General features: G+C 49.3%; 1 protein-coding gene across 3 annotated transcripts in view; it reads left to right on the plus strand.

Annotated features, from left to right (window-relative positions):
- insrb (insulin receptor b) overlaps positions 1-20,066 on the plus strand; it is an 84,910-nt gene that overhangs the window by 12,667 nt on the left and 52,177 nt on the right. For all 3 annotated transcript variants that reach the window (XR_006021170.1, XR_006021171.1, XM_042057424.1), the window contains exon 2: positions 3,844-4,392. Coding sequence is in view for 1 of the 3 variants with exons in the window: in XM_042057424.1 (XP_041913358.1) it covers positions 3,844-4,392 (549 nt within the window). In the remaining 2 variants the exon portion in view is untranslated. The remainder of the gene's footprint in view (positions 1-3,843; positions 4,393-20,066) is intronic.

Consider the following 20,066-nt stretch of genomic DNA (forward strand, 5'->3'; position numbering starts at 1 on the left):
TCACCCGGGTGACAGTGCTAAATCAGCGGCTTGAGTGATGTGCTGGTGTTCCCTTTCCTGTCTAGGGGGGCAGGTCTCCTTTCCCGAAGCGCCAAAGGCTAATAGACAGAGGCGCTGGGAGAAGGGGAAGTGTGTTATGCCAAGCATGTGTGAGAACAGCTCAGTACAGGAGGTCCCACATCATCACAACCCCCCCCCCCCCCCCCCACATACACACACACGCACGTACACACACGTACACATGCACAGAAGAATTCACCACCCACCCCACACAGTTTCTCCTCCACCTTATTTTTATGCCTGCTTCTTCCTCATGAAGCTGTTGGCCTCAGTGATATGTGGTGACAGTGATGTACAGTAATGTTGAGTTAATTATTGATTGAAATTTGCTTTAACTTCGAAGCCATTAAGGGCAAGCTTGCTTTTAGAAATTGCTGATTTGAGTGAAAACCCTTTCGTGTGTGTGTGTGTGTGTGTGTGTGTGTGTCACAGCTGTGAGAAGTTTAAAGAGAATACCAGACTCAGGAAATCAGGAAATTAATATCATACTGAACCAACTGGATCGCAAATTGCTTATCCAGTCAACATGTATTATAATTAGATGGTGTGCACAGTCTTTAAATGGTGGCACAGCTTGTTTGTTTATCAGTGCATTTGCTAAGCTAGTTCATCTAAGAATAAATAAACTGTAACTGGTATCATTAGCATTTTGGTCTGTGTAGCAAAAAAAAAAACTCTTTCCCTCAAAGTATGTTACATATTTCCTGCCTGAGAAGCTTTTTTTTGCCGTACAGCTCTGTGTCTGTTTGGTGTTCTCGGAAATGCGTTACCATGGCGAGGAGTTGCCTCCACTGTTTACCCAGTTGAGTGAACCTGATGAAGCCATTTCTCTCTTTTTGGTACTTATATGGAATTGTGGGCAGTAGTATGAATCCGTTTCAAAGCTGCTTTGAAGACCATGTTATCACTGCTAAAAATTATAGACCAAATGTGGCCATGTGAAACGCAGAGACGAGGTTGAGTCCCTTGTGAGTTTTTGTGGTAACGTGTGAGCAATGATGAACTTTTAAATCTGTCCTCCCACCACACCATTTGTTTTTTTCCTGACATTATGAAAACATTTGTGAAAGTGAATATACGTCTTAAGGAAAAATAAAAAACAGATGAAAAATGCCCTTTGGGGGGAAATCCATTTAATGTTGGTGTATGATCTCACATACACTTCTGTCAACATTGTGTAGATCTATTATACCTTCTTAGCCTGGGAATACCCATACAAGCTTTCTGCAATTTTGGGATTTGCTCTGCAGGTCCGTCTGGCCATGAGGCCATTGAAGCCCATTTCCAATGTCCCTAAAACACGGCACGCAAATACAATTGCTAATCTGACATGGACGTGTATTTCTTTGGAATTGAGGAAACAACTGCATTTAAAACCCTCATTTACAAGACTGCTATGCTACACTTTTGAAACAATTTGGTGAGAGTTTAATTCACCAATTAAAGTTTAATTTTACTGCTAGTTACGCCCCTGCTGGAAGTCATAAGTCAATGAATCTTTTCTAGACCCACTGTCAATTGAGAACGGTCTGGTGTCAACAAGGCTAATACCCTCTCACTGTAAGCATAAAAAATACATGCAATTGTGCTGTAATCATACACACAATGTGATGTGTGAACGGTGTTTTTTTCCACATAATAACATGGCGCATAAAAGATGTCATGTTTTAGTTAAGTGCTGTTTTTTTCTGAGGCATGTTATTTCTCCATCGCTCTATGTGTGGGTGAACTCTCGCACAAGATGTTTACATGCAGGTGTCTTAATAGATAAAGTGCAGTGCAGGAGTGCTGAATGAAAAAGACGAGGATCCATTAAGACACTGTAGCAGCTAGATGCTCAAGACAAGATAGTCAGAGAATGCTCACCTCACCTGCCACTTAATGTGGCTTTGATTTGTCATTCCTGTGCAGGCCGAAGTACGTCACTCACAATCAGACTCAGTTGTGCTCATTGATGGACTCTCTTAGTTGGTGTAGTTTTTGTTATTTTATGTGTTTTAGTAGTTTGGCTTTTTGGTCTTTAGGCCCATGGAGTGCTGTTCTTTGACACTGTCTAAAATGTAGTAGCTAGCCATGTCAATTATGCACTGCCATCATCGCTGAAATGCATCACAAAGGGAAGACAAGGACATCCACCCTTTAAAATGATGTAATACAGAGGAAGGGAGAAATCCCTCCTTGACTGGAAACTGTGACAGTGAATATACATCAATTTGTGTTGTAAAATGCATGAGCCTCCTGCAGTAAGCAGTCTTAAGTACAGTTCCCCAGCTTAAGCCATCTTAACATATTCTGGTGAAAAATGGGGAAAAACCTTCTGAGGGGGTGTGCGGAGAAAAGAAAGTGTAACGGTGGAAAACAAAGCAAGCAGCATCACCGTAATCTCTTTTGTAATGAGCAGGAGCGCCGTAGCAGCGGCCAGCAGCCACTGAGCGCCGTGCCGCACCACGCCGCTCCACTCATTATCATCCACTGGCTCCATCAGCAGATGCTTGCAGCGAGCGAATCCTCACCGCTAATGAATTCTCCCAGTCTCATCTATCAACGCGCAGCTACACACACACACACACGCGCACACACACGTATACACTCACATACACACACACACACACAAAGGCTCTGTAGATTATGAATGAAGCGAAGGGAAAGCTGCCTCCCAGGCCTCTCGTTCTCGTGTGTGTGTGTGTGTGTTTTCTTTCTCTCTGTTTTTTTCTCGCTTGTTGTTGAGCAGACAGGGCTCAACGTCAGTTAGCACCACAGGGAGCCAGGCACAGGCAAGAGACTTCAGTGGGGTGCTGAGGCGCTCAAGTGCCTCGGCAGAGCACAGCCAGTGTGCGCGAATAAACAAACCCTGATGTAGCGAAATGAGGAGCTGGAGAGAGTGCACTTTATTTAAAGATGCTCTTTACACATGCTTATGACTCGGCCGTATACAATTTCACCCGGACTAACCTGACGTTGAAAAGATAAGCTCCAGGGTTGGACAAATCCTTTTCTTTTCTGTAGCTTGTCCACTGGGCAAGTGAAGGTCCTATTTCGCCCAGACCTCAGATGCGGTTGCCCAGTGTCAGTATCCAATAGGTCTAGATAATAAATCAATAAATTGACTAATTGCCTGGTTGGTAATTGAACATAATAGTCCTACATTTTTCAGATCACAAAAGCATTGGTTTGCATTGAACTTATCATTGACTTTTATTTATATACATCAGACTTTTGGGGAACCACAAACCGAGGGACAGATTTCCCTTGTCTTTTACTGAGTCCCTGCAATGGCTGAAGGTTTTTAGTTGTTTAATACCTTCGTTAACATATCTGTGTGGACTAGATTTACTTTCAATGCACAGTATTAGTTTATTGATGTGCAGCTTAATTGTCATTAATTCTGGTAAACATTTCAGTACATTTACATTTTTATCCAGCTGTAACATTTGTTGTTATTCTGTTCATGGCTAACATAAGCACTTTTTGGTCAGCTATGTTCTAATCACATAGTAACTTTGCTACATCATTGAAAAAATTATAGCATTTATTTTAAATTTATTTATACAAATGTATTATAAATATTATAGAAGTAAAAAAATGTAACCTTACATTTTAACCTTCCAACCAAAGCATTTCTTTGTCAGTCAGTCCAAATGCAGATGTTTTGTCCAAAGCAAAATACCATGCAGCAAACTACGATCTCTACTTATACTATGTCTACTAGTGTTACTGTTTTAAGATGTTGTAATTGTGCTTACTGTCACAGTTATACTTACTGCAATCTCTTTGCTTCTGCAGTCTGTCCCAGCATCGATATCCGGAACAATGCAGCCAACCTGACCCTGCTAGAGAACTGCACGGTGATCGAGGGGCACCTGAAGATACTGCTCATGTTCAAGACTAAGGCGGAGGACTTCCGCGGCCTGACCTTCCCCCGGCTGACCGTCATCACCGACTACCTGCTCCTCTTTCGCGTCTACGGCCTGGAGACCCTGAGTGACCTCTTCCCCAACTTGACGGTCATCCGGGGCAACAACCTCTTCTTCAACTACGCACTGGTCATGTTCGAGATGCTCCAGCTGAAGGAGATTGGCCTGTACAGCCTGATGAACGTGACCCGTGGTGCCGTGCGGCTGGAGAAGAACCCCGACCTCTGTTACCTGTCCACGCTGGACTGGTCCAAGGTGCTGGACTCGGTGGAGGACAACTACATTGTGTCCAACAAGGACAAACGTGAGTGTGGCGACGTGTGTCCCGGCACGGTCGGCGGCAAGAAACACTGTTCGCCGACCACCATCAACGACCACTTTGGCGAGCGCTGCTGGAACCAGGACCACTGCCAGAGAAGTGAGTAGCCATTCTGTTTTTCCTCTTCGTGGGGTCGGAGCTCTTGCGTAAAGTGGTGCTTTCATGGATGATTTTGCTCTGAGTTTTTGTAGGTTTCTGTCTACATGGCAGATTTTAGGTTATACACAGATAAGGTATCACTTCTTGCTTGGTGCAGCATGGTGCTCAGTGCTCCCCATTGACCCCTTTCTATGGTCATTTAGTAACATAAAAACCTGACAGCCTGAGTGGGTCCATTTGCAATGCAAAGCTCCTTTAGCGGGAAGGGCCAGCACACACGAGAGAGAGAGAGAGAGAGAGAGAGGAGGAGAAAAGCGATCTGGGGAGAAAAACAGGTGGCTTCTGCAGAGATACACGGGGCCTGTGCCAATACAGATCTTACCTGCTGCCCCCTCCTGCTATGTCCTTCGCTACTCCTCTGACGGGTCGGCATGTGCTCTTCCTGGGCTGCTTTTTCCTTCTGTCCGCGTTAGGCTCCAGTGGGACAGTGTGTGTGTGTGTGTGTGTTTAGAGGGGGGTAGGGTGTTGAAGAGGTGTACTTGTGGATGATTCACCGTTGCAAATCAATAATCAATTAGAAGTGGAATTAGCGTTTGTTAGGGGCGGGCGGAGAGGGAGGGAGACGCACATTGATTGTAAGTCAGCGGTGGCCGCCTCCGTGCGCTCATCTACGCCCCTCACATCCGCCAAGGAAAACCTCCCCTGGCCGAGAGGCGTGGCGGTGGTCTAACTGCCCCGGGAGAGACCGTTGAGGAGCTTCAGAACCCCCCCCCCTCCCTCTCTCTGCCTCAAACGGTGGTGTCCTTTCAGCTTGGAAAGGGCAGCGGAGTGAACGCGATGCCCCTCATCTCTCTCCAGCTGTCATGTGATAGGCACTAGTTTTAGTCAAGTGTTGTGTCAAAGCGCGAGCCATTTCGGGATCATGATGCAATGCCTCTCGGCACAGGGGCGAGACGCACTGAGGGAGGGAAAGAGAGAGAGAGAGAGGGAGGGAGAGAGGGAGAGTGTGCAAACGAGTGTTCCCCATTCTCCCGCTCACACATGGCTCCCCCTCATTAGCGGGTTAACCCCAAAGTATGGGGGCGAAATGAGCTGGAAAGGGCTTTCGTTTCTTTCATTTGGTTTCACTCCTGAGGGTGGACGGCGGTCCCTCGCGCGGGGCCACCGCTGCGCTGCCCCTTCTCTGGCCCCCTAAGCTCAGGAAAGTGAGAGGGAAGCGCGAGAGGAGAAGTGGAGAAATTGAATCGGGTTGTGAAATCCTCCACCGTATCCTACTAGTGTCAACATGCAAGTGCCCCAGAAATGTTCTTTGTTTGTGTGTTTTCATTGTCAGAGCAGTTTTCATGGAGTTCAACCCGTTTTTAAAAAGGCTTGGTATTTGCATTCTCATTTCAGAGCTGGAACTTGTTATCTGTTTTAAAAAAAAAATCTAAATTAGTGTAAGGTTTGAGCTGATTGATGCAAAATGTAAACATGTAAATGATCTAAAGTAGTCTTATTTCAGGTGAAATTGGCCTGGACATGGAAAATCTCTGATATACTGCTGCCGTAGATTTGCCCTCGTCCTGATCCACTGTTAGCGTAGCGCTGGATTTGTCCCTCACTCTCGCAGCAGTACGAGTCGTAGTAGTGGATGTCACCCAGCCAGGAGGTGCAGAGGAGCTGTCAGACACGGAGGGCCCTGCACTCCATCTGTGTGTAGAACTCCCGTCTGTTTTTACAGCTCTGAAAAACGAGTGGCGAGAGACAACGGGCGAGTGCGTGTGAAAGTGAGTGAGTGAGTGAGTGAGTGAGTGTGTGTGAGAGAGAGAGAGAGAGAGAGAGAGAGGGAGATGAAGAAAAGGAGAGAGAGTGAAAAGAAAGGAGGGGGGGGCTGGAAGACTGCGTGTGAAAGCGGTGGGCTAGAAATGTCTGTCTCTTTGGAGAGTAATGGGCGCCAGATTGGAGGGCCAGATTGGCGCTGATGAGCGGTTCGACGTAACGACGATCTCCTTCGAGGTGCTCGCCCGTGCTGAGTGGCCTTTGGCAGGACCCACACCGTGCCCGTCGGCATCCGTGCCAGTGGTCATGAGACGAGGTGTCTCCTGATCCATTTTCCTCTGCCCTTTCGTCATTCACCCCTGCTACGTCAGCTCTCCTTCTCTCTATCCTTCTCTCTTTCTTTTTCTTCCTCTCCCTGACTCTCTCTCTCTCTCTCTCTCTCTTCCCCTCTCTCTTTCTATCTCACTTTTACGGTTCAGCACTATCATTTTCTCGTTCAGGTGGCTCATTTGAACTGAACCGTTTCGCAGATGAGAGCTTTAATGGAACTGGGTCAGTGTCATATCAGGACGGCATCGGCGCGCCAAACCGACACACTCTCGCCCTCTTGCCAGGTGAGCGCTGTGTACGGCGGCCTGCCGAGCGAGCATTTGAGGACACTTTTTAGGAGTTGTTGCGCGAACATCGTCTTCTCTTATGTCATCGGGGAGGGTCCAAGGCTCACAGTCTACAAAAACAAATGGAAAGAGGGAGGGAGAGAGGGAGAGAGAGAGGGGACTAACAGGCACAAACAGATCCCCTGCACAGATAAGCCCTATCTTTTCCTCTGGCACACACTGTTCTGTTGTTGTGAATGTTGTTTGGCTGCGTTGACATCGGCCTCTTGCGCAATGGAGAGCTTTTCAGGTCAAAGTTCGCCAGTGTGGAGAGGGAGAGAACCCGAGAGGGAGGGAGTAAAACGAGAGTCAGGGGGAGAATATGAGAGAGTTGGGTCTGTTCCTTCAGTTGTTTTTCTTCCCTTATATTCCTCACCTCTCTTATTCTCTCTCTCTCTCTCTCTCTCTCTCTCTCTCTGAGCTCCCTCTGTGCTGTGGCAGGGCATTGTTCGTTATGGCTGTTTATCGTCCGCAGGAATACTGTGCTGTTTTACAGTAGGGTAAACAACACAGGTGATTTAAAAAAAAAAAAAAAAAAAAAAAACCTCCACTTGGAAAAATGATAATAGCTGCTTTGGTGTATGTGTGTGTTTGTGTCTGTCTGCATGAAATGAAACTAAATGATATATGGACTTATATGAAAATGTACAAATACTCTCTCTTTCTCTCTCTCTCACACACACACACACTTAAAAACTTGAGAGACAGAACTTTCTCAGCCGACTGAACATGTGTATGACTGAGCACGGGTGAGTTTGTCATCTGCCGCATGGCTGTGTTCAGGTTCCTTCTCCTTCTGTCCTCCTGTGGTCTTTAGTGCCAATTAACCCCCCCCCCCCCTTTCCTCTTCCCCCTCCCTCCCTGTTGCCCCCTATGATTCGGCTTTTAAAAATAATTTCCTCCTTCCTCCAGTGCACGCCTGCAAACAGGCCATGGGTCATTTCAGATTTATTTTTGCGTCCATAAAACGTGGTTTCCTCTCACTGTTAGCCACTTCAGCTCCTCCAACCCCCCCCCCCCCCCCCCCCCCCCCCCACACACACACACACACACACACACACACACACACACACACACACACACACACACACTCGGCCCAGAGGTTTGTGTTATTTCTTACTTAGGTGGAAATGCCACAAGTGAGGTGAGGAGTGGGACGAGAGAGAGAGAGGGAGGGATAGATGGAGAGAGAGAGAAGGGGAGAGGGTGAAAGAGGGAGGTAGAGGGGGGTGCAAAAACAAAACAAATAGAGAAAAACAAATGGCAGACGGCTTGTCGGGGTTTTTGGGCTCCCAGGTGCGCGCACACACACACACACACACACACACACACACACACACACATTCCCGCCGGAGCGCGCCCCCTAGGAGTGCGGTGAAACCTCCGGCATTCCTCATGTCCTCAGCGCACACCTCCGGCATTCCTCTCCCTGAGCGCACATCTTCATGGGGGGACGACGAGGCAGGCGTCTCGGCCGTGTTTTTCCACCCTGCTGCTCCCAGGGCTTTGGCCCTCTAGTGCCCCTCTGAGATAGCACTGGCACACTCTGACCTGTGCTCGCTCTGGCCTCTCTCTCTCACACACACACACACACACACACAAACACAGATATGGAGCGAAATGGTTTTGGATTTGTCAGTCAAGCTCAGCGTTAATGCCCGCTTTGCTCGACACACCAGAGCAGCACCAAAATAATAACAGTCTGGTTGTCAGTAACCAGGCTTCTCTCAGGGGAACACATCAGAGGAAGCTATTTTAAGTCGAGCGTTTGAGGCGGGAGAAGAGAGAGAGAGAGAGAGAGAGAGTGAAAGAGAGAGAGAGAGATTAAAAATTGCCATTCACAAATTGCAAGCTGGGTTATGAATGAATTGCCAGCTTAAGAATATACAGGATTTGCCAAGGCCTGGCTAACGAACTCCTGTAGCCTGTAGCTTCTGTTTGGGAATGTGTCATCTGTGGCGCTCGAACATTCTGAGAAATATTCCAGTGCTTGTCTAACTCACCACACAGAGGTAAGCAAGCACAAAAACCAAACACTCAAAAACAAACATTGTCACATTATGAAGGGGGTGGTGCATTTGACGAGTTCTGTGCGGGCAGAACTCCATTCAGAAGCTGCAATGAGCAGCAGTAGGTATGAAGTCATGAAATGAGACCAACTCATGCAGAACGGTTTGGAAGTGTGGTGTGAGACCAGAACTCGTGCTGACTTGCTCGTAAAGATTCAAAACAAAATGTTCTTCTCAGGGTCCTTTGATGAAGCCAAGCTTTGAGTCTGTTTTCATCTGTGAATAACTTTTAGCCAGCTGTGGGCTCGACAAGGAGGAAAAAGTTTCTTTTTCAAATCTACAACATTTAGCTTTTGACTATATCTTTTTTATTTCAAAGAATATGCCCTCCAACAATACAGCAAAATCAAAATCAGCAGCAAGCGCACTTCAGCCGCCTTTACCTGCATGTTATATGACTTCTGAAACAAATCGAGCGCTTATGTTAGCTGAAACAAATCGAGCGCTTAAAGCCAATAATGTTGGCACCGCTGCCGCAAGACCCCGCTGCTTTTGATGATCAAGGGGCGGCGGAGGAATTTGTTGCGTATGAAGTTAATAAACCTCCAGCTAGTTTGCCGGATGCGGCGCTAATCCGGCCGGCCCCGGCAGCAGGTTTTCTGCGTTGCCCCGCCACTGGGGTTACTGCAGTTTAGCCGCGTTTTAACAGCGACTTTCCCATCAGGGCCTGCGAGGCACGGACCAGAGGCCCTGTAAGGGAGGGAGCTTAGGGGCAGCACACAGGGTCCCTGCTACAAAGAAACAGAGCGTTTACAAGCAGGAATGCCTGGATGGTTACTTTCATGTTGCACTGCAGAAGACAGGAGAGGTGTTAGAGAAAGGGGGGGGGGGGTGGAAGTACGTCACGCACTGCAAGACCCACGTAAGAGCGGAGAGATATAGTCTGCCAGCTGTGTGTAGGAGAGGGAACGAGGGAGGAAGAGAGAAAGAGGTGTGTGTGTGTGTGGTGTGTGCGTGCGTGTGTGTGTGTGTGCGTGCGTGCGTGTGTGTGTGCGTGTGTGTGTGCGTGCGTGCGTGCGTGTGCGTGCGTGTGTGTGGTGGGTGTGTGTGTGCGTGCGTGTGTGTGTGTGTGGTGGGTGTGTGTGTGTGGTGTGTGCGTGCGTGCGTGCGTGTGTGTGTGTGTGTGTGTGCGTGTGTGTGTGCGTGCGTGCGTGCGTGCGTGCGTGTGTGTGTGCGTGCGTGCGTGCGTGCGTGCGTGCGTGTGTGTGTGTGTGTGTGTGTGGTGGGTGTGTTGTGCATGAGAGGGTAGTGTGTGAGTTCTCCTCTTTTACTCACCCCCCTGCTGTCTCCATCTTATCAGATGTGGCATAAAAGCCCTTCAATCTCACACCCCCCACGGAGGCAGGTGAGTAAGGAAGTCCCAGGGGACTTGCCAGAGGCAGCCCCACTCTTCCCCACTCTTCCCCCCTCTTCCCACTCTTTTCTTCCCATCTCCCTGTCTCCCTCGCTTTCTCTGCAGCACTCCACACTCCCTCAGTCGCTTCTGTGAGTTGCGAGTGCTGCATTGAGTGTCAAACTCCACAGAAGCAGTAGCAGTGTGTTCTGCTGACTTGATGATGAGACACACACACACACACACACACACACACTCACCACTATCACCACAACATTCCCAAAGTGCCAGAAAGGAAGTTCTCAGCCTCTCCCTGGGATTGTGCGGACACATTGTGCTATCTGATGAGCTTCCCATGATCCTCCTGTTTGGTCCTAGTACCCACAACCCAGATCGCCCGAGCTTTCCCCAGGACCCTGCCCCCAGCTCCGAGCCCCCCCGGCCTGGCCTGGCCTGGCCTGGACAAAACACTGGGCTCTTTGATGACGCACCCTTTGCTGCGGCTGCCTTCGCCTCAGATACACACACACACACACACAGACACATACACATACACAGACACATACACAGACACATACACAGACACATACACAGACACACACACAGACACACACACAGACAGACACACACACACACACACACAGGATGAAGAACCAAGTGTCTGTGAAGAACACACAGTCCCCGCTGCATGAATGACACTATTGATCCCGGCCGTATCTGCGCTTCCGGTTGCCTCCTCCTCTCATTGGCTCCCTGGCCTCTCCTAGGTTCTGTCACCACCCGATGACTAACTGACTGACCGGCCTGCGGCCTCTCGCTTGCTTTCCTGCCAATCACTCCCTCACTGCTCACTACTTTGCGTTGTGCCTCTGAAGGATTCAAGGTGACAAGGGCACATGCTTGATTTGTAATACAGTGTGTTAGGTTCGGTATACTGCACATGATCTGAGTCAAGTCAAAGTCATGTTTCAGTTTGTGTCCAGGAACCAGCAATTCCTCCCAAGTGAAGTTTTCAGTATTGGCAACTGTGTTGCAAACCTGGGCTTTGGTATGGAGTCACATGAGTATAGGAGTGTGAAAAGGTTATTATAAAGGAAAAAGTCTTGCTATTTTCTTGCTATTATCTAACTTCTTCTGATCAGAAGTGGCTGGTTCCCTTGTAGATAAAACATAATAGTCCTTTGTGTACGTTGTGTTCTGTAACTGTGAACCAGATACGTGCTGCAATGGTGATGTCTCAGCCTTGACCATCAGCTGGAGGTCAGCCATGCAGCTGAGACTCCTCAGAGGCTCCATAGGCCCATGACTTTGTTTGTGTTGCGTTGACTTGCCATGTAAGCAGGGTGTTGAGCTGGACGATCTGGCCTTCCACGGTGGTGCGTCTGTTGTTACTGACCCTCACAGTCTGTGGTCGACGTGGTCTTGTCTCTTGTCTTGTTCCCTATTTGCTGCTCCTTCCCTACAGGAGACTGGCTGAGGCAGGCCCGATAGGAGGAATCTTATTGGAAGAGACAAGACTCCCACAGTACCTCTGTGTTGGGGCAGGAAAACGAACATTGATGACCGAGTTGGCGAGAGAGCACGCAGTAGTTCTGAGACTCTCTGGCATTGTGAGAGATGCTCACCATTCATCTGAATGAATCCGTGTGTGTGGACATCCCTGGCGTTCTCTAGAGGGCCAAGTTAAGTGTAATAGCACTAGATGACTTCTTAGTCCATTTGATCGTCGCAGCTGCGGCACTTTTTATAACGCACTGGCATGTAGTATCTCAGTACTCTTTTGTCCATAAAAAGGCACGAGGATGTTCCAGTCTCTCCCTCACACACACACACACACACACACACACACACACACACACACACACACACACACACACACACCTCGGTCATGTTCAGCAGCTCTGATAAATAGCCACAAGAGAAAGCTAAGAACTCCCTACAGCCTTACCGATAGGGCTGGGGTAACCTCCTTGTCGCCTGCGCTCAAACGTGCATTGGTACAGGAGGTGGGGGGATGCGGGAGAGCTGAGTTGCTCTACCCGTTGAACTTTGACAAAGATCCTTTTCTCCGCGCTCCTTTGAAGGTACCCCATGCTTTCGATATAATTAGTGTTAGTCTTGGGCTGGCCTGTGTGGGTGTGTGTGTGTGTGTGTGTGTGTGTGTGTGTGTGTTTGTCTGTGCCTGTCTATGTGTGTGTGTGCGCATTACTGCATGTGCATGTTTTCATTTAATTTAGTAGGCCTACCACTTACCATATCTGTGTTTTGTAGTTTGAATTTGTGGTTACCTTGTTAGTATTTTGCGTTAGCTTTAATTCCTCCAATTTTATTTTATTGTGTGTGTTTGTGTGTGTGCGAGTGCGTCCACAAGTGAGCGAGAGAAGCGCTTGCGATGGCCATGTGACGCAGGGCTCTGTTTAAGATGTGTGGACAGGAACTGAGGGGCCCAGCGGGAACAGCTGCTGCAGATCGATTGGCTGCCTTCTGCACACGCCAGCAGCAACCTCCTGGAGAAGGAGAGTCCGGGTCCACATGCGCACGTTTCATTCATCCGTTCAGCGCACAGCGCATCACAATGGCGCCTCTATCCCCACCCCCAAGGCCAGCAGCATGTTGTTGTGCGTCCTGCATTCTCCCCCTGAACCAGTCATAGTGGGCTTACATTCTTCGCATTTTTCCCTGTGATCTAGTCTATGTCACCGTTTGTTCCTCTGGGAAGACGACAGGAACCGATATGTGTGTGTGTGTGTGTGTGTGTGTGGCAAAGAGAGCGACAGAGAGAGATGGAGAGACAGACAGACAGAGCTGTTGTGATGGCACACACACAGACACGGAATAGTTTCCTCCCATCAGGGTGTGTATTTGAGCTGGAGGATATGGATTGTCTTTGATCAGTCACAGTGATATGCACTCTGTGTGTGCCAGTGTGTGCAGTGCACATGTCTGTGCGCTGTATGTTCTGTTTTTAAGAATGGGTTTTGCCCGCTGCATTTCCTCCCTGACGGACTGCGTGTGTGAAGTGTGGTGTGGTGTGGTGTGGTGTGGTGTAGTGCATTGCAGGAGAGGCAGCCTCTGTTTGGCGTGATTGTAGTGTTACACTAGGCTCCATTCATTAGCACCGGTTCGCCCCAGGGGAAACGTGGAGGAGGCTCGCATTATCAATGACTGCTCTTTAAAACAGCCGCATTTGCATAGCCTCCCTCCCAGGCTTGCGCTCTCTCTCTCACACACACACACACACACACACACACACACACATGTGCACACACACACACACACAGACACACACAGACACACAGACACACACACACGCGCGCGCGCACACATACACACACGCACACAGACACACACACACACACACGTGCGTTAGCTCACTAACTCACTCACTGACTGCCTCGTGTACCATTCTCCTGCAGCTGTGCAGGCTTGCGATTGGTCCCGGCTCTGCAGGCTCGATGAAGAAGGCTGTAGGCTTGGAGCCAGACTGCATGATGCATGTCAAGGGCTCGAGTTCATTTGAGGGAAAAAAAGAAAACAAGAAAAACGCATAGTGCACGATGAGTTTGAATTTGTTTATGATTGGGTTTTGGTGCCAGATCAAATATTTTTACAGTGCTCTCCATTATTCAGAGTTTATTTGGATGTGTTGTAATGGTACAAAGCCCTTGGCTGTAAAGCGCATATAAAACAGCTTCCTCGATTTGTAGATTGAAACAAAACACATTCAGCACTTCCATGGAAGATTCTGTCATTTGAATATAGGCCATCAGATCATGACGGCTTACATGTTTGTGTTTGTGTATTATCAGTGTAAGCCATCTCTGAGAGCTTTCTCATGTTGAACACCTGGGATGTGGCCTATTCGTGTAGTCTAAACATGGTATTTTTAACAGCATGCGGAACAGCTGTATGCAGACCAGCTCTTTCGGAGGGGCTTGGGTTGATGTGTGGTCTCGGAGCTCACGTGTCGAGGCACACGCTCTGCTCTCAGGGAGGGTTAGACACCCAGAGATCAATGGTGCTGATGAAACGTCTACCTTTTTGATTTGTGTCATTTTTGGATGGAGTTCAGGTCAACACTCTCTATGATTACTCCTTAAAAAAAAAAAAAAAAAAAAAAAAAAAAAAACGTTGACAGCGCTGCGATGATCTGTTTTGGGAGAGCGCTCCCAGACTGGGAACTGATGTGTCCACTTTTAGCCCTGGGAGAGCTGCTCTGGCCCGCTACCACTGCTGTCCATATTAAGAGCTCTGTCTTCAGAGTGGACTTCTAGGCTTGGAACTCACTGCACACTCCGCCTGCCAAAAAGAGGCCCATTACAGATATGAGCGACTGTTGACCCCCCCCCCCCACACACTCTCTCACACACACACACACACTCACATACATACACACACTCCCCTTTGGTGCTTCCCAGACCCAAAATAACATTTTCCCCACAAGTACTGTGTAAGTGTGTGTGTGTGTGTGTGTGTGCGTGTGCGTGTGCGTCGGCATGCAACAAGCAAACTAGGCATGAAAGTGCTGCCTCGCCAGAGTTCTTGCCAGGGCTTGAACTTAGGACTTCCTGAAACGCTTGGTTTTCTTAGAAAATGGCTTCCTCTGAAAGACTGATTTAAGATTCTTCCTGCTCCCCGCGCCCCCGCGTCCCGCCGCCTCCCAACGACTTCCATCCCAATTGTTCTGGTGTAAAGAACCCTGTCTGTTTGACCTGGGCGTTCCCCCTCTGGAGGCACCAGCATCATGTCACCTCAGACAAGCCAAGCCCCCCCGCCACGATGTCCAGTCATTTGCAGAGCGCCGCACGTCAAAGATGGAAATGTAAAGAGAAAGGCCAGTCCCACATCCCAGGAAGACGAAATAAATGAAACCCAACCCGACAACGAACTCGTTGCCCTCCGCCTCCTCTTTTGGAGCATCGCTTTGGCCATCTTTGTGTCTTTTCCTGGCCCCATGTGCTCGCTTAATATAGAGAGGGCAAATATTAATACATCATCTTAAGCCCCACAAATATATCAATTAGACTGAGACGGCGTGTGAAATGCCATCCGTTCTGGGCAGCTATGCGCTGCTAATGAGGGCAATCGAACACCCACATGTCACAGTGTGCATCTCCAAACGCCGATTTTTGGGTCTTTTCTAGAGAAGGCTGTCGGTTCGTTGAGGTTACCACAACGGGTCAGTGACTGGGAATCTCATCACCCCAGTTTGCCCAGTGTTGGCAGATTCCCAACAGGGGGGAAGCTGGCGAGAGATGAGAGCGGTGCATGTAAGGGAAGGGTTGGAGTGGTAGGGTTGGGTTGGACTAGGGCGAGGTAGGGCGGTCACATTTACGGATGACCTGTCCTGTTTTCTGCACTGCCAGGCAACAGGACAGCAACTGTGATGCGAGTGTGAGTGTTTGCTTAGGTTATTCCCAGCAGGATGGCAGGGGTTGGGGGGTTGGGGGGCCGGGGCTGCGGACCAGCCAGTCGGAGGCAGCAGGACCACTCACAGGCCTGAGCCTCTACGGCCCTGTGTGGTGCGTCCAGGAAGAGGGCGGCTCATGGAGAAGTTGATGGTCTCTTGTGAGTGTGTATGCTGGAAGGAGAGAGAGCGAGAGGGGGAGATGAAACCTCGACACCAAGTCCGTTTTTGGCACAGCTTGGGACTGTTGAAAAAGTTCTCAGTATGCGCTTCCTGATTGTTTCCTCTCATTGTGTGGCCACTTCCTACTCCGGAGGACCTGAATGGCCCCAAGGGGTTTGCCACCGGGCGGGTCTGGTGTGCTGTCAGAGAAAGTGTGTGTGTGTATGTGTGTGTGTGTGTGTGTGTGTGTGTGTGTGTGTGTGTGTGTGTGTGAGTCTTTGTGTCTCTGTGTGTGGATGTTTCAAGAACCTGAGACAGGATACAAATGATCTGAGAATATATATCGGTTTCCACAAAGTGGCCATTTGTGAGCGTGAGGAAGACGAGGGCCCGAGAGGGTGGAGGCGAGACTAGGGAGCGGCGGCGACGGAGATGAGGAAGGATCTCGTAACATGTTTGTGTGAAAAATGACAAGGTTCTACCCGCTGCACGCCAGCGGATTGTTTTTGCCCGTTGACGGAGCTATCACATATACAAGCCCACTGCTCCTCACAGTGTGCCGCTACAAGCTTGTCAGAACCCAGAGGCCCCCGGACACCCACACCCATCCACCCACCCACCAGCTACATCCCAATGGGTGGATCCAGCGAGTTCCAGCCTGGTCGGCCTTTGATGACAACGGTCATAAATACCAGCACTGTTGAGTGTTGTGGCAACAGCAGGTAGTATTAACTGGCGCTCGGCTTCGACGATCCTGGCTTGTGCCTGCTCTGTTTGCACCACAAACACGCGCCGGCTCCTGCTGGGGCTGTTGGTGAAGTGACGCGTCCATTCACTCCAGAGGCCAGCTGGCCGCTGGACATGACTATGTTGTTACGGTCTCGGGCATGGTGGTGTTGATGGGTGAGCTTCATGTCCTAGGCCGTCTATGTGTAACTTGTTTACGTTGTAGAGGATCCCTTGGCTGTCAGGGTTGTGTGCCTGTGGTTATGGAGCTTTACTGGAACACAGTCACACACACACACGCACACACGCACACACACACGCACACACACACAGATCCATATCGACTCATACTTTAACTCTCTGTTACCCCACCTTTAATTTCACACCTCAGCTAAGCAGGGCTATGTGTTGTATGTGTCACCATGTATGACTTGAGAGATAGCGACCCGACACATATGACAGAGCGGTCGTTCAGGTCTGGCCAACACTGCATCTCTGTCCATCCAGAGTCTCTGCTTTGGCAGCTTGGCTCGGGAAATACATCCAGGAGCTTAGAGTGATTTAATATGAACACCTGCACAGATGGAGAAAGACAGACAGACTCACAGGCAGACTCACAGGCAAGCACACAGGCAGACAGACAGACAGACTCACAAGTAGACAGACAGACAGACTCACAGGCAGACTTGCAGACAGACAGACTCACAGACAGACTCACAGACAGACTCACAGGCAGACTCACAGGCAGACTCACAGGCAGACTCACAGGCAGACAGACAGGCAGACAGACAGACTCACAGGCAGACAGGCAGGCAGACTCACAGGCAGGCAGACAGACGGACACACACATACGTACATGTGTGGATGGGCGGCCTCCTGAAATCTCCTATTTTTAAGTACTTGTGAAAATCGTACACATACACACACAAACACCCACAACACTGATGGCGACATTCCTCCTCTAATGCAATTTCATCTCATCAGTCATCCCAAAGTTGCCTGTTTGTTTTGCCTTATTCATTCTATCTCGGAGAGATAAGGAGTGGCCACTATCCCCGTGGTGGACTGTATGAATGATGAACGGCAGATCTGTGAGTTTATTTGACCTTGGCAGAGGCCCCGTACCAGAGGTTTGGAAGATGCGGTTTGAAAGTCGTTAAGCTTGACTGCCTCTTTGTGTTGTGCTCGCCACAGTGTCTTTCCACATGCTGCGGCTCCTAGCGTATGCCATCCCATGAGTAAAGGCCATTTACCGCCATACTAGTTCACAGAGGCGTGGGCTTTCAGACCAACTGAAATCCTGCTGAGCTTTGACTGATTTTTCATTCCCGTTTCTTTATTTCATAGAGACATTTCCACAAATATTTCTTGATTACGACATTGTAGGTGTAATGCAGGGAAAAGCTCTGTACTCTATAGCTATATCACAGAACTCACTACGGTGCTTTAATCTTTAAAAGTGCTGTCTTTAACCGTTTGGGGCTAATCTGCCAGCAGAACCCAGTGGTGCTGGCGTCACTCACAGGGCCACCCCTCTGCTCTCCTCCTCTGCCCTGTGTGGCCCTGGTGTGTGTGTGTGTGTGTGTGTGTGTAACTGATAACTGTAAGAGGGTCTCCGCATTCTGGGAGGGAAGCGCTGGGCCCCTGCCATCTGCCCAGGGAGGAAATGGTCGCACTTATCAGCAACCCCCCAATGAGCAGACAAGTCACAGTTTCTGATTGGCGTGCGAGGCCCCGCAAAACAAGGGCAGATCTTCTGTCAGATTGGCTCCTCTGTTCTTTCGGAGCGCCAGTGGGCCACATAAGTAGACTCTATGTAGACTGTGTATTTAGAGTCCTTTTCCCTCCTTTTTTCCTGCTGCCCTTGTTTTCTTTCTACCTTTCTTTCCTTTTCTCTCTCTCTCTCTCTCTCTCTCTCTGGTCTCCGCTGGCTGCTTTTCTCTTTTGCTCCTCTTTCTGGCTCTCACTCTTTTTTTTCTCCTTCTCACTCTCTCACTCTCTCTCTCTCTCTCTCTCTCTCTCTCTCCCTGGTGCGCGCGCACTCTGGTATGCAGACACGCTGGAATTTCAGGGCCTCAAAATGATAGACCAAACTTGTCAGCCCTGGCTCATGTTACAGCAAAAAATGGCCGCTCTCTGCGTGAGCGCGCATGCACTCGTGTGTGTGTGTGTGTGTGTGTGTGTGTGTGTGTGTGTGTGTAGGTAGAGGGAAAGGAAGAGGGGGCAGGAGCTTGCTTGTGCGTGCATGTACCGTAGGATCTGTTGTGAATGAGCTGGCAACATCCCCCACACCCAATCCTGCTTCTCTTACCAGGTGTGAGATGGGATACTGCATGCGCACACACACACACACACACACACACACACACACACACACACACACACACACACACACACACACACTAATCCTTCCCACTTCATGACTGGGGCTGAGGTACACGGATCTATGTTATGCAGCTTCTGTCTCAGTCTCAGGCAGGAACAGTCCACTTCCTAATCTAAACTCACTCCCTGCTCTTATCGGCCAGATTAACATCTTAAAGAAAATATACAGTCAGGCTTATCATTGTCTTGGCATGAAGCTCAATAAGCTGGTTAACAATAGAGCTGCACATTCAGACACTGAAAGGCTTTCGTTTGTGTGTGTGTGTGTGTGCGTGTGTGCGTGTGCGTATGTGTGTGTGTGTGTGTGTGTCAGGCAGTCTCTGCACTATGAATAAAGTTTTTTGAGGGAAAGTAAGCTCTGGTGGTTCACTCACTGGTGTTGTGTGAGGATGTACATGTGCGTACAAAGCTGCTCCGTATCGTGTCCTCAGTGACTGTGTGTGTGTGTGTGTGTGTGTGTGTGTGTGTGTGTGTGTGTGTCAGCTGCGTTGTGTCTGTGCCCCCTCTGACTTATAGGCCTCCTTATACTCGAGTGTTTCGAGGGAATAATGGGAGAGTGCCAGTTCATTACACTACTCTCTCCTCAATCCCAGTAGAGCACTTCTCTCTCTTTCTTTCTCTCTCTCTCTCTCTGATTCCAGAAGTGAGTGTGTAAGTGTGTGCATGCGCAGCCCAGCACCCAGGCATCCAGCGAGTGTGTAGTGCAGTCGTCTCCCCGAGAGCCTCGGCAGCCGGCGCTGACGTCAGCAGCCTCTAATGTTTGGCATGCCGGCGGCTCTCTGGCCTCCTCTGTGATGCTCCTAAGTCTTGTGACGACTAAAAAAGGCACTGTTTTACTAAGCGTGTCACACCGCTGCTTTGACTACTCTCCGGGCCTCTTGTCTCCCCCACACCCCACACCCCACCCATGTGTAAATCAGGACCGGGTGAAGCACCAGAGTCGAGGCCGATCCTCTCGTTGGGGGGGTTGGGGGGGGGTTGTATACTTCTGAGAGGAATCCGACTTCACTGAACATCGCGTCCCTATTTTGTTTTGACAGGTTTTATGACAGGTGTTTGTTTTTTCGTTTGTTCTTTATTTCTTTCATGCGAAGCTTCCTTTTTATTTTCAGGTCTGCCCCCCCCCCCCTCCCTTGTGACCACAGACGTCCTAAGCTTGTCATCCTCCTGAACTA

This window comes from Alosa sapidissima, chromosome 12 (assembly GCF_018492685.1).
Source record: "Alosa sapidissima isolate fAloSap1 chromosome 12, fAloSap1.pri, whole genome shotgun sequence".
Taxonomy (NCBI): domain Eukaryota; kingdom Metazoa; phylum Chordata; class Actinopteri; order Clupeiformes; family Clupeidae; genus Alosa; species Alosa sapidissima.